This window comes from Diabrotica undecimpunctata, chromosome 2 (genome assembly GCF_040954645.1).
Source record: "Diabrotica undecimpunctata isolate CICGRU chromosome 2, icDiaUnde3, whole genome shotgun sequence".
Taxonomy (NCBI): domain Eukaryota; kingdom Metazoa; phylum Arthropoda; class Insecta; order Coleoptera; family Chrysomelidae; genus Diabrotica; species Diabrotica undecimpunctata.
The window spans coordinates 4,067,438-4,082,376 of NC_092804.1; the positions used below are offsets into that span (position 1 = coordinate 4,067,438).

A 14,939-nucleotide genomic window follows, 5' to 3' on the forward strand; every position below is an offset into this window, starting at 1 on the left:
TAAGAGCAAGTCTAAAATGTTTGACGAAGTTGTTGACACAGTTGAACAGCTGTTACAGTTGGCGATTTTTTTGGATATTTACATTTGGAAAGTCACGGGAAATGTGCGGTGTAAAAAACTGCTTTAAACCAGTAATAAAATAAACAATTTCGACAACTTTGTCATAGAAAACCAGAAGGTTGCAAAACATTTTTGCACAGTGACGTCATTAAATGAACAGCATGTATTGATTTTTCGGAAGAAAATAGGAAAATACAGAATCTACAAGAATGGAACTGACTCAATGAGTTATGATGACAAAAGTGCATCTAGCAAAACATTTCTTGCAGTAACTTTAGATAGATACGAATAAGACAATTTTCAATGTAGTGATATTTAAACATGAGTTGGCGGTTTGTTTTTGATGTAATTGATAATGTATCGACTTACCGTGACATTTTGAAGAATAGGAGCTTCGCATGGTGCGAGGATGGTGTTGGGGCTAGGCCTGACTCCTAGAGGCTGCCTGGGGCTGATTGCTGCTTGTGACTTCTTCTGCCCGAGAGCAGCAGCTGCATCGAAAGCGTTGACGGCAGGATGCGTTTCCAAAGCACTTTGTAAATCACAAATATAGTCAATAACGTATTGAATAACTTCCAATTTTGATAGTTTCTTGTTTTTGGGCATGAACGGAACGAGATCCTTGAGTTTGGAGAGGTACATCTGAATTTCTTCGTTCTCGATATCCTTACGCTTGGTGATTTTTCCGCTGATGGCGGAAATCCCGTTCTCGGTACACAATGCACTGACTACGGCCTTCATTTTCACTGAACTGTGAACACGAACTGATGAAACACGATAACAAACAGATACAGACAAAAGTCGAGTAGAGTTTGAGGAATTTGTCGCTGTCTCGGGGTTTTATATGCTTGGAGGGGAGACGGCGACCAATGCGCTCAGCGGATTCGAGACTGGAGGGAGTGGCTAGCCAATGTGGACGTCGCACTAGCTTGTGAAGCGAGGGCGCCTAGTTTAGCGTAGCGAAAATTCCTGCTGCCAATCAATGAGGCGCCGTCTTATGCATTTCCTTTAACTATCGCAATGCATAAATTATGAATCAAAAACAATTAAGAGAAAACTAAAATAATTGACGTAACTCATCAGGCTAGACAAAAATATAAACAATAGATATTAAAGGGTACAAAAATTAATTTCTTTCCTCTAAGAAATTTACCAAACGTTTATTAAATTATATTATTATATTACCGAACAAACAGATTTAGAGGAAAATGTCATTAGTGAATGAAATAACATCCCGTCTATAGTTAAATTCAAATCGACTTGTGAAACACCTATTATTATTTTGTCTAAAACATCTCGAAGGAAAACATATAGTCGCCTTAAATTGTTAACCTGCTAAATCCACTTTACTCAATTTTACAGGAGAGGCAAAAAACGCTTTCGCAGAATTTTTTTTATAAAAATCAATTAAAAACAATAAAATAGTGCTTCAAAATAGTATAATAATTGTTGTATCATTAAAATTATAAAAAAATTATACTAATTTTAGTTTTAAGTATTTTTTAAACACGCGTTATTCTATACGCAAGAAAAATTTATTATTCCAAGTACATAAAGGATAAAAACAATAATAACGCTACTCATATGGAAGATTATCACAAAAATTGTCGTAGTCTACCGACAATATCTTCTTGGTTGCCTGAAGGTCTTTTTCTCTCATATTTTTTTGGCGGTTATTTTACGTCTTTCCAGGCCTAGTCACTTCAATTGGTCCCAAGAATGTGAATTAATTTTGTTGTTCTTTCGTTGAGGAACTGTTTCCATTGATCAACAAAGCTGGCTTTATAATAAATTTCACCTTCAGGTGTGTACCTCAAAGCACATTTGTAACTTTTAAATCACCTTTACCTCTTCCTGGTCTAATTGTTTTATAGCGCTGAGTTGAAGCAAGATTTTTGTAAAAAAATCATGTGTTACCTAAATAATTTTACTTGGTAGGGAGTAGGCTTTTTCTTGGCGTTTAGACAGATACATACTTAATCCGCTGGTAGGTTAATAACTTTATGTTGAGTTTTTGTTTGATGGTTGCGTGAACAGAACCAACTTCCATCTGCGTATTGCCAGGTTCAAGGTATTTGTGTTCTATTATTACATTATGAGTGATTGCTAGATTGAGCAGAACATTGGCCATAACAGCGTTCCTATTTTGGTACCCTCAACCATCCGTATACATTATAATGCTGTTTCTTTCATCAGAAATTAAATTCTGTAGAATTTGAATTCTACAGAATGAGGGACACTTGGCAAAATTTTCTGTTCTATAAAATACATCCAAATACTTGCAAATTCCTCAGAACCAAGACTTCCTTCACATTCGTTCAATACAAACAATCGGAATTCACTAAGTTATAGAAACAGAGATTGTGTACTTGGAGCTTTGTTTGCAGTATAATGTGAAGACCTTCGATTTTGGTGCCATCAACACGGCTTGCAAATCTGCTGTAAAAACATTTTGTTTCTTGTTTTTATCTTTCTCTTTTTTCTTCTTCTGCTTCTATTTTCCTCTGTATGTGACTTTTAAATTCTTCTTCCGAAAGCTAGCCAACCCTATAGCTAACACACTTTTCACATTCATCTTTTTTAGGGCGGAAAAGTGTAAACTTCTTTTCATCGAAGTTTTTAGAAAACGATGCTATCAGAAGAGACTCTTATTCCCTTAATTTGCACCAATCCTTGACATAAAATTCGTAAACACTTTGTCGAGACTGCCATTCAACTAAAAGATATTTTTTTGAGATGTTGATCTGCAACAGTACTCCATAATTGGTAAAGAATCTAAAAATTGCAGCAAGCATTCATGGCGATCTTTAAAAGGTAACACTCAATTGGTCGACTTACATAGCATACTTGGAGCACGTACTCCATACCATAAGAACTTTTCCTAAATATACAAGAAGATGAATCTACGACACCCAAACAAAGCTCCGTTACCTCCACCTATCGATTCTTTCCAGCCAAGCTACAGCCGTATCGATTCTCCCCAACCAAGCTGTAGCTTCTTAAACTCCCATACTGCAAATCATACTAACATTTCTTCTTCTCCTAAACAAGTCACCATTAAATCTGATAGTTCATAAGATAAATATTACCAAAACCAATATGTGATATTTGAGTCTCTCCAAAAGAGGTTTTTCCAATTCCCAAGGCAACCAGGTAACCATCCAACGATAACAGGAGAAGAGGAAACGCTACTATAATAACACCATCTCATAAGTATAAGTTAGAAGATTTAAAAAAATCTCCAGTCGTAAAAAAATTAAAGATAAATGAACCGGTTAAAAAAGGAAAAAACGTGGTATAAAAGGCTGCACCAAAAACAAAATTGGTTCTGAAATTACCGATTGCAGATTCTGAGAGTTCGCAGGAAGAAGATAATAATGACGATGCGTGTCTATATTGCAATGAACTATTTTCAAATTTCAAGGCGAAGGAAGGCTGGATTAAATGTGTGTCTTGCAACAAATGGACTCATGAAGCCTGTAGTGACAATGATGATGTAGATGAAGTTTTTATTTGTGACTTCTGTTCATAGAGTTTCGATTTTTGTTGACATATTATTATGTTTAATACATATTTTGTTTTTTCTCCATTAATCATTTTACATAGTAATTAAGTTTCTACCATAAAAAAAATAAAAAAATTTAGGAATATTTATCAAAATTGACATTGGTATATCAAACTTAAGTCATTTGAGAATATTTTAATCTGCAGCAAACGTTTGCTACTCTAACATAGCACAAGATAGACTCAGTTTTTAAACTAGTACCTGATTTTGTCCAACTCTTCCCTATAAAATTCGTAAAACACACCAATACTGAGGGAAAGAGACATATTTATTGATGGAGCAAATCTTATGTTTTCGTCAAAATCAAAATCGACTGATTATTACGATAACATGAATACGGATATGTTTGTAAAATATTTGAAAGAAAAACTACTTCTTAGTTTACATGATCAATCTGTTTTGGATGCACGATATCATTCGGAAATTTTAAGTAACCAACAAATTCCTGGAAAGCATATATAATAAAAGAATGGTTAACGAATTAAGATATTTCATTTCCTCAGGATTCTTTCAAGCCGAAATTATTCTGTTAGCCAAAAGGAATGAAAAACCAAAAATATTTAGTAGAAGAGATAATATATAGTTTTGATACCATTGTAAATTCAATACCATTGAACATATTTGGGGAATTTGAAAAACTTACTACGATAACTAGAAGAATGTTGGATTCGTGAAAATCGCATCCAAGCAATTAACCCTGTCATCATTTACAATCCAAATGAAGATATTATACCAACGACAGTGATTATGATTATGGATGTAATTCTTAATTATATTGTAAGGTAATATGTTTTCATTTTTTTATTAAGAAAAATTTTGAGTGTTATTGTTATTATTTTATCAGTAAATACTTACCACCTACAATTTAGAAACAATAGAATTTTCTTCTATTTTTTTACTGATAATTGTATATTTTTCTAAAACTGTATTTATGATACGATGGATAAAGAACCTTGAAATGTATTATGAGTCCATTTTCCCACAAAATATGTCACTTTAAATATAGCTGAACCTATATAAATGCCAAAATCATCTTTGACAATATCCTTTATGGTTCCATTATCTACTCATCCAATATATTTGCAATGTTTTCACTTCAAAGTAAAGCCGGTAGTGTTCTCTCCACCAAACTATATCTTATCACCTGCCATTGTAAAACATTAAGTGCTTAATTCCCTCAAAATGTTTTGCAATGAAAGAATTAGCCACAGGCGGGGGGTGTGTCTGGCTTTTCATGTCCAGCGCTTCTGGCGACAGACGGAGTAGTAGTATAAGGTATACTACCTGTCTGCCAATCACTATTAGTTTATCTAATAAATAGATAAAAACACGAAAGCCACCCAGGTAAGTACCTAGAAGGGGCTGAACCTTTTACAACTTAAATCTTGATTTTTATTTGCTATAAACTTTCACTATGCGACAAATTCGAGATATATCTCACTAGAATACTATTAAATTACGGTATAATTGTTTTGAAATTTCTTTAGGATAATAATTTACTCTTCTTTATATTCTTTTCCTATCGGGAATTGGATAATATCAAGCTTATTCTAAGTCTCTTTACAGCTTTCTAAACAGTTCATTTGTGGTGCAACTAAACCAATCTTTATTGTCTGATTCAAGACATTCTTCTGCGTATCTTCACGACTGCATGCTTGCATTAAATTTTTTTGAAATGTATAAGTTCAATTTTCTATTTTTATGTTGAAAATTTTTTTGGGTTTTTTATTTATATTTTTGGCAATTTATATCTTCGAAACTATCAATGTTTCTTATATTATTTTGCTTAAGAATCATTTAAGAATAATTAAGGGGCTGCATTCCAACACTGGTTTTATCTAATTAAAAAAAATAAGACGGGTGATTATGGCATTTATTAATAACCACCTATACGTTAAGTCACTTGAAACTGGCCAAAACTCCCTTTATTCTGTGTTAAAGGCATAAGAAGATCCAAGCATCATTCTGTAACTTGCCTTATCCATCACGTCTATCATTCCAAAACTCACATTGTCCGGGCAACCAATAGAAACTCAGAATTTGTATCAGCAAAAAAAGCAGATTGTAAAAGAAATATGAACAAAGAAATCCCTCCCCAATGATTGGAATATTGAAATACTTTGCACCATACACAAAAAAGGAGATATTTTTGAATATTTTCCACAGTATTATGTCACCGTATGGCACCATATGCAGAATGGAAAGTAGAAAAATACCAGGCTGGTTTCAGAGGTGGTAAATCGACAATTCATCAGATTGCAACCCTGAAACAAATGATGGAAAAAACACTAGAATGTGGCATTGATACTCATCACATATTTATAGACTACAAAGCAGCCTACGACTTTGTGAATAGATGAGTAATGTTCAAAGCAATGAAAGAGCTAGATCTACCAAATCAGTTGGCAAATTTAACAAAACTAACTCTTGAAAAAGTTGAATATAGAATACGAATTCAGGGGGAGCTGTCTGAACCTTTTAAAACAAATAACGGGCTGCGCCTGGGAGACCTTCTCTCCTGTACACTGTTCAATCTGGCTCTGGAAACAGTTATACGTATGTCACAAATCACAATCATTGGCTTAATATATAATAAATCAGTGCAAATCCTGGCCTATGCTGATGATATCAATATTGTTGGGAGAACGGAAAACGCTGTACGGGAGGCGTATATGTAGCATTAAAAGAATCAGATACAAAAATGGGTTTAATAATAAACACCAACACAACGAAGTACATGAAAATAAGCACGCAATCACAAATCCCACGATCACTTGTTATAAAATACGATGTCATCGAAGCAATGAACGAATTTCTATACCTGGGAGCGCTTTTTAACACTAAAAATAATACTACCGCAGAGATAAACCGCAGAATTTGCACGGCCAACAAATGCTATTTTGGGCTCAATCTCCTCCTTAAATTCACAATTATATCGAGAAATACAAAAATAAAACTCTACAAAACAATAATACGCCCAGTCCTAACATATGGTTCAGAGACCTTGACTCTAACAAAAAATAATGAAAACATGTTAGGATATTTCGAAAGAAAAGTACCAAGGCGAATCTATGGAGCAGTGAAGGACAATAAAGTGTGGAGAAGACGATACAACTTCGAGCTGTATGGAATATTCCAGGAACCTGATGTCGTAAAAGAAAACGAAATACATTAAAATAGGTACGCAACCACAAATACTACGGCCACTTGTTATAGAAAAGGACGTCATCGAAGCAGTTAACGAATTTATATACCTGGGAACGCTCGTCAATACTGAAAATGACACTACCGCAGAGATAAACCGCAGAATTTGCATGGCTAATAGATGCTATTTTGGGCTTAATCTCCTTTTTAAATCTACAGTTATATCAAGAAATACAAAAGTAAAACTCTACAAAACAATAATACGCCCAGTCCTAACATATGGTTCAGAAACCTGGACTTTAACAAAAAGCAATGAAAACATGTTAGGATCTTTCGAAAGAAAAATACTAAGGCGAATCTATGGAGCGGTAAATGAAAATAGTGTCTGGAGAAGACGATACAACTTCGAACTCTATAGAATATACCAGGAACCAGATATCGTAAAACACATTAAAATAGGACGTCTGAGGTGGGTAGGCCATGTAATGCGGATGGAGCAAACCGATTTAGCTAGAAAAACGCTCCTTGATAGACCTATTGGTCAAAGAAGAAGAGGAAGACCCAGAACAAGATTCCTAGATAACATAGATCAAGATATGAGAAATATGGAAATACGTGTTTGGAGGAGGAAGGCGATGGATAGGGACGACTGGAGGGAGGTTCTTGGGGAGGCTGGGACCCGCACAGGGTTGTAGAGCCAAGATGATGATGATATCGTAAAACATATTAAGATAGGATGTCTGGATGAAACGATGGAAAGCAAACCACCAGATAAAAGTTTTTTTTGGATAAAAGTCTGCTCTAACATCAAAAGCGTAGGAATACCTTGGAGAGACTTTAAACAGGATCCTATCTTTCAAAAATCATATTTAAAATATCGCCTCAAAGATAAGGACACGTAAAATTATCTTGAAGCTCTATAAAGCCTCGTGGGGAGCTTCGCTGAACACATTACGAGCTTCAGCTCTGAGCCTGGTATACTCCGTGGCCGAATACTGCACACTAGTTTGGTTGAATAGCGAATACTTTAAAATGGTTCACGTCCAACCACATAAAACAATAATGGTTAATGGTTGTATCAGGTCCACTCCCCAGTTCTAGCTTCCAACATACAGCCGTATAGCTCCACTCTCTCTGCACATACGGGAAACTCTCGTATCGAAATACAATAAAGTCATCAACAACCCTGAACTGCCCATCCAGCACAATGTATCTCGGCTAACAGCAAACTGACTGTGATCCCAGATGTCTTGCTAAACAGCTTGCTGGTAATGGCTTCGTCCTTGTTACCCAATGGTTTTGATCTCTCTCTCCTTATATGGAAAAACCTGAGCAGAATTCACACGGGGCACTAAATCTGTGCATACAATCAATATGTGGGGAAAATTCTCGACAGCAAACTGCGACTGTGCAAGCCAAACTATTCGTCATCTGATTGAGAAACGGTAGGTAAGAGCATACCCTGGCGACAATGGACTTCTTAGCTCCAACGCCCATATGTCTTGAGTGGATAGCTGTATACCAAGGCCATCACGAAATGCCATTCGTGATGGCATTGGTGCCATTGCATTCAATGCATTGGCGAAACTCACAAACCAACATCACAATTACCAACTATCTCCAACTGAAGAAGAAAACGGACAAACTGAAATATAAGAAGAGCTATACTGGTCACTAGGAAGTAGTTACCAACTTGGAATCTTACGATTAAGCAAACTTTTGCTTCTTTTAAAGTAAGGTAGGTATATTGTTTCTTTTAAATTAAAAATAATAGATGATAAATGTAAAGACCAAAAACACCCTGTACATAAGTATTCAGTTACATTTTATTGAAATGTTCTGAATGTGATTTAGATCAAACCTTTTCATTTTTAACCAATGATTGTAAAGGAAAATTATTCACATATACACGATGAAACAACCTGAACTCGTCAACTTAATAACTTGTAGTCACTACTTATCCGCTGATAAAAAAACAACAACAAAAACGTAGTATGAATAAGGTGGTAATAAAATTTCCTCCAGTCATTCATTACACATAATTTTCACAGAAACCATAAAAAAAATTTTTTTGCTATAATAAAATCAATAGAACTATGATTCACGAATTTTTAATTGAGTTTTAACCAACAGTTTTACAAATAGGAATGATCTTTTGGGGCTTTTGTGTTTCAACGGTTTCTTTATCTATCTGTATTTTATCTTATATATTATAGAAAAAAATGCGTTAACTTTCTTCTAGCTATCAACTACTTTTTGATATTTTTTTGCCTATTTCCAGGCGCCTTTGTGTATATCTTTTCGAGCGAAGGTCAAATTATACAATCGATTCAAAAAAACTTCTATAAAAAAGAAAGATACTTTTGAAATTAGAGCATCAAAAATAATTAAAATTCGTTATTTCTCAAGTAAAAATGTTTTTCATTTTGTTAGTGCTGTGTTCTTCTTAGGATGCCTGTCCGTTCCGAACGTTGGCGATCATCTTGGCTATGATGACTTTGTTGGTTGCTATACGAAATAGCTATGTTGAGGTCTTTCTATACCATGCTCTCAGGTTAGCAAGCCAGGATATTCTTCTTCGTCCTGGGGCCCTTTTTCCTTAAATTTTACCTTGCAAAATGCATTGCAGTAGCTCGTATCTGCCTTGATTTCTCATTATATGTCCCAAGTACTGCAGCTTACGGCTCTTCACGATGTTGACCAAATCCACAGTTGTGTTCATCCTCCGCAGTACTTCTTCATTGGTGACTTTGTCTGTCCATGGTATCTTCAGGATCCTAGTGCTGTGTAATCATTCCTATTTCATACTATGCAAGTTAAACGTTTACTTTGTATTCCAGTTCTACCTTCGGCGGAATTTTAAATTTTTTATTGACGCTTGTAAAATAAAAGTATTTGCTTTGTTGCGTAGTTTCAGCTATCTTTGATTTCGCTGCTGATTCAGCTGTTGATTTATCTGTTGTATCTTAATTTTGCTGTGTAAACACATTTCGACTATAATGTCAGGAAATTGATTAATTCCGCTATTAAATAGAATAACTCTAATTGCCTTTCGTTTTGTTTACTGCCGAATACGTAGGATCAATTTCGGGAATTATTATATTTCTAATAATATGATTAATGTAATGCAAGACTCGATGTATAAATTTTTCCAAATAACACGTTTTGGCATGTTTTTCGAAGATATTTACATACCTACAGATCAAACAAGCCTCCGCGATTGCTAGTACTTTTCCTATTGATAGACTAAATATTTGAATATTCTTCTGAAATAAAAAGATTATACTAATTTGAGTATTTTATATCTTTAGGTATACAGATGACTCCCGCTCATCCAGGACACTATAAAAGCCATTTTTAATGTGAATGAAAACTTATTATAAACTTATAAACTAGATCTAATGTTTTATTATTTTTTAACTTAATATAAGCAAAAATATAGTATTCTATTTTTACAATGTAAAGTGACAAGCAAGGAAACACATTTTCTTACGCTACGCCAATGATCGAATTCAAATCTTTCGACAATTCATGATTTTGACTATTTTTTGCGAGAGTTTAGAAGAGTGCACCTGAAAAAGAAGAACTTTTTTAGAATGCTTAGGTGAGCAATATATTGAACTGGCATTGATTTCTCAAGTTTTAGTTTTTTTATTTGCTGTAGTAGCTTGTCGTTTCCTATTTTAATTGAAATAAAGACATTTGGGGTATTAATTTATAATTAATATTAAATGTACATATAAATAATATACATTTTATTTCGTTGATTATATACAGTGTGTGTTAGTTACAGTATAGAATTGTAACAGCATTTCTCAATTAAAAGCCGTTCCTGTAGAAAATTTGCAAACAATCCACCGTCATCCTAGTAAAACGGAATGGTAATTGGCTAATTATAAGTGCTCCACTGGCTGTAGATCCTTGTTTATCACGTCCACGGTCGGTTTAAGAATCGGCGCCATGATTATCTAAGACCCAAGACCTGCCCGACCTGACTGCTGACCTCTGTGACTTCACAGAACAGCTGCACGAAGATCTTGCTCAATACCATCCATTCAGCGACACTATTTTAGATCATTTCTTATTCTTATTAGTTTTTAAAAAGATAGCGGGTGTATTTAATGCGATAAAGTGTTTTTTGAAATCGCTTCGTTTCATTCATTGCTGTCACCATCGGTTCGACAGGGTGGGACAACTTTGAATCCAGAAACATTGATATAATTTAAAATGATCCATTAAGGGAAAAAACTTACAATGAAATTTAATTGGTATATTAAATTAATAATGTTGAAAACATTTGCTAAATCGTCTTACAAAACGGTATAAAGACCTTTAGTTTAAGTTAAAAGAGCAGTTCAATTAATTCGAGACAAATGTATATTGTTATATCTTACTTTTCAAACTGTTATATAAATCCACCGAACACCTCACTTAAGTTTACCACAAAAGTCCTAACCAACAAAATCAATAAACTAGCAACTTTATCAGATGAACAACAAGGATTCAGATCCGGAAGATCCTGCGTAATCGCCGTATTTGTACTAAGACAAATCACAGAAGAGGCCATCGAGTACAATAAACCAGCATATATATGTTTTATAGACCTGACAAAGGCTTTCGATCGCGTCCAAGTCGAAGACGTCTTACACCTTCTGTAGAAAAGAAACATACCAATCAATATTATACAAACCATCGAAAACATCTACTTTCATAATCGAATACACGTAAAGATAAGTGGAAAACTAACACAGTGTATGCAGTCCAGTACAAATTGGAGTCAGACAGGGTGACTCGTTAAGCCCACTTCTCTTTAATATAATAATGGATGAAATAATACAAGCAGTACGTAAAGGTCATGGCTACAGAATGGGGAACAAAGAAATCTAAATATTATGTTATGCAGACGATGCCGCATTAATCGCCGAGACAGAAGACGAGCTCCAAAGATTAACACACATCTTTAATACAAGAGCCAAGAAATATGATAATATCAGCAGAAAAAACCAAATGTATGACAACATCTAAATACCCACTACGATGTAAAATCGAAATTGATGGGAAAATAATAAAGTAGGAAGCAAGGTTTAGATATCTGAGAATAGATATAACTAGTTACGAAGATGTTGAAGAAGAAGTACGACAACAAAGCTTAAAAGCAAATAAAGTGGCGGGATCTCTTAATGACACAATCTCGAAGAAGAAAAACCTAAGACAAGACACAAAAACAAGAATCTATAAAGCGGCAATTAGACCTATATTAACATACACGGCGGAGACAAGACCTGACACATCTAAAACGAGACGACTACTAGAAACAACAGAGATGAAAATACTCCGACGAATATCAGGGAAAAGTCTGTTGGATAGGGAGAGAAGCGAAAACATAAGAAGTGCATACAATATAGAAGACATAAATGGGTGGGTGACAAAACGGAAACAGGAGTGGACCGAACACATTAGTAGAATGGCAGATGATAGGATAGTACGAATAGTACGAAATAAGTCACCAAATGGACGAAGAAGTATTGACAGATCACGAAAAAGGTGGTGTAATAGTTTAAACAATTAAGGAGGCTAATATTGAAGAAGAAACAGGCTTTAAAGCCTACATACAAGAAAGGAAGAAGAAGAAGAAGACTTAGAATAATCAATTACTCATGGGGTCCTTAGGCAAATGTAGTCAAATATCACATTAGTTGATGTCGCTTCCACTTGTCGCAATCTAGTGACGCTAATCGAGGATTCTTAGAAGTCAAAAGTTACGTCTTATGTTAGACTATATGGTGTAGGGTTGTATTATATAGGTAGTACCTTTTATCAGAAAGGCCACATCGAGCGTCATAGACGGAGATTTTTTTTTGATAACTTTTCTTCTCTTTTTCTTTGATAACAAGATACCCAACTCTCATTTATGGCTCCACGTGTCACAACCCAGATAACTGCTTTGGTCTGCAGGCTAAACTAAATAAAGATATGATATATAAGCCAGATATGGTGAAATCATATAAATGGTCTCCTTTACATCTACCAACGGCTTCTTTGAGAAGGTAGAATAGTGGTCTAAAGTAGAGACACTCCGTTGCCCTCTTGCATTCTAGTGGAGAAATCAACTCTAAAGGCGGAAGAAGCAATAATAAGGTCGACGGTATCAGGATGCAGAAAGCAAAAAGAAACTACTGCATTAAAGATCCTTGATAGATATCTTAACAAAATCACTCATGATGGCAAGTAAAATCAACAATAACCCTTAGTGGCAGCTCTTCTTAAATGAAAGCTGGAGTGCGAAGAATTTCCGGATTTGTTAGAATTAAAATATCGATAAAAATTGGAACATGGAATATTCGAAGCCTACTAAGAGCAGGAAAGGTCCATAATGTAATTCAAGAAATGAGCAGGGACACTATTGGAATATTTGGATTAAGCGAAGTAAGATGGCCCGGTGCAGTAAGACTAGAAATTGATGACTATATTATCTCTTACTCCAAAATGATAGCGCTACTACAACTTAAATGTAAAAACACTATACTCAATCTAACACAAGTACATGCACCCACAGTAGACAAAAATGAGAATGAGCTAAAAGAATTTTATGCAGAAATAACGGAAATCACAAAACGCCTCAAGAAACACCAGATCAACATTATACTAAGCAGCTTTAATGCAAAAATCGGCAAAGAAAAAGTAGCTGATATCACTGGAGGATACAGATTAGGCATACGCAATAACAAGTGTGATCGTTTGATACAATTTTGCCAGGAAGGAGAATATGTGGTATAAAACACCTGGTTTAAACTGCTTCCCAGGCAGATCTATATGTGGAAATCATCTCAAGACAATAATCAAAAGATTGTAAGGAATCACATTGATTTTGCTTTGACTAATCACAGATTTAAATCAAGTATCTAGAGTGTAAAAACCTATCCAGGTATGGACATAGGATCAGACCACAATACAGTCGTTATCAATCTCAGACAAACACTAAAAACAATACGCCGAAACAAGCAAAAGAAGTGCAATATTGAAGTACATACTTATAAACGAAGCTAATAAAGAAAAAGTAGCATCCAAACATAATGAAGACCTGAAGGAAGTTTCTATCCCTTACCTTTAAAACTTCAACTAAGTATAATCAAATAGATATCAGCCAGAGAAGATCAGTCACACTTGCATATTAAAAACAGACCCTACACCGAAGTGGTTACTCAATCGAACCTGAAAGACACATATACAACAGACCTGATAGCCCATAAAAGACTACTTACCATGTATTGTATATTCGGATAAAAGTTCGTCCACAAAAATGGAATTAAGTACAAAGTACAAAGTTGATTCCTGATTATAAATCTATTGGACTGTTCAGGGTGGAACTGATTTTGCGAAATCCACTTCGTTCGTTAATTAGTGACAGTGAGAGAAATTGATCTATATGACTTCGGATTAGTTCGTCTTTTGGTTGGTTTTAATAAAAGGATTATTATAGCCCCCGTCCGTTCTGAGGTAAACTCATGGCTGCTCCATATTTTCCATAGATATTAACTTTGGCATATTCTGGGAGATTTTGAAGAAGACTTACGGGAATCAGAATCATCTGATTCTGCTACAGATTTTACCGGTAATTAAGGAGTAATTTAGTTCTGTCATTGTAAACGGTCTGTTAATAGGATTATCTTCAATATCATTGAAATCTATTACTTGTTTTTCTTTATGTATTTTTTTATCTAAAAAATCTTTTGAGAAGTTATTATAGTGTTTTTTTTTTTTCGAATTGTATTGTAAATAACTCATCAATATCAATATTAGACGATAGTTTACGTTTGTTTCTGTATACGAACGGGACTCTCTTATAACTGATGCATCCAGATATTTTCCCAACTTTCTTCCATAGAGTGCTTATAGGCATAGAGCTAATATTAGTAGATAGAACTGCCTGTCAGGATTTTTTCTTCTTGTTTTTGTAATTTATTTAGGTTGGAACTGTAATTTTTTATAGTTAACTATATTTTAACGCTTTATTTTATTGAATTAGTTTTTATATTGTTTAATAATTTTACTACACTCTGCGTTTCACCATGGAAGAGAAGTACTTTTCAAAATTTCTATTTTACCTATGTGATTGATAACAGTGGTATATATTATTGAATGATCTGCTGTGATTTCTCTTAAGGTTTGG

At 34.5% G+C, this 14,939-nt stretch overlaps 1 protein-coding gene across 1 annotated transcript in view; it reads right to left on the reverse strand.

The window, feature by feature from the left end:
* LOC140434104 (protein extra-macrochaetae-like) overlaps positions 1–885 on the reverse strand; it is a 4,979-nt gene extending 4,094 nt beyond the window's left edge. Inside the window, exon 1 of the mRNA XM_072522136.1 lies at positions 430–885. Within this exon, the coding sequence (XP_072378237.1) occupies positions 430–801 (372 nt within the window). The 5' untranslated portion in view covers positions 802–885. The remainder of the gene's footprint in view (positions 1–429) is intronic.
* Between the last annotated feature and the right edge of the window lie 14,054 nt (positions 886–14,939).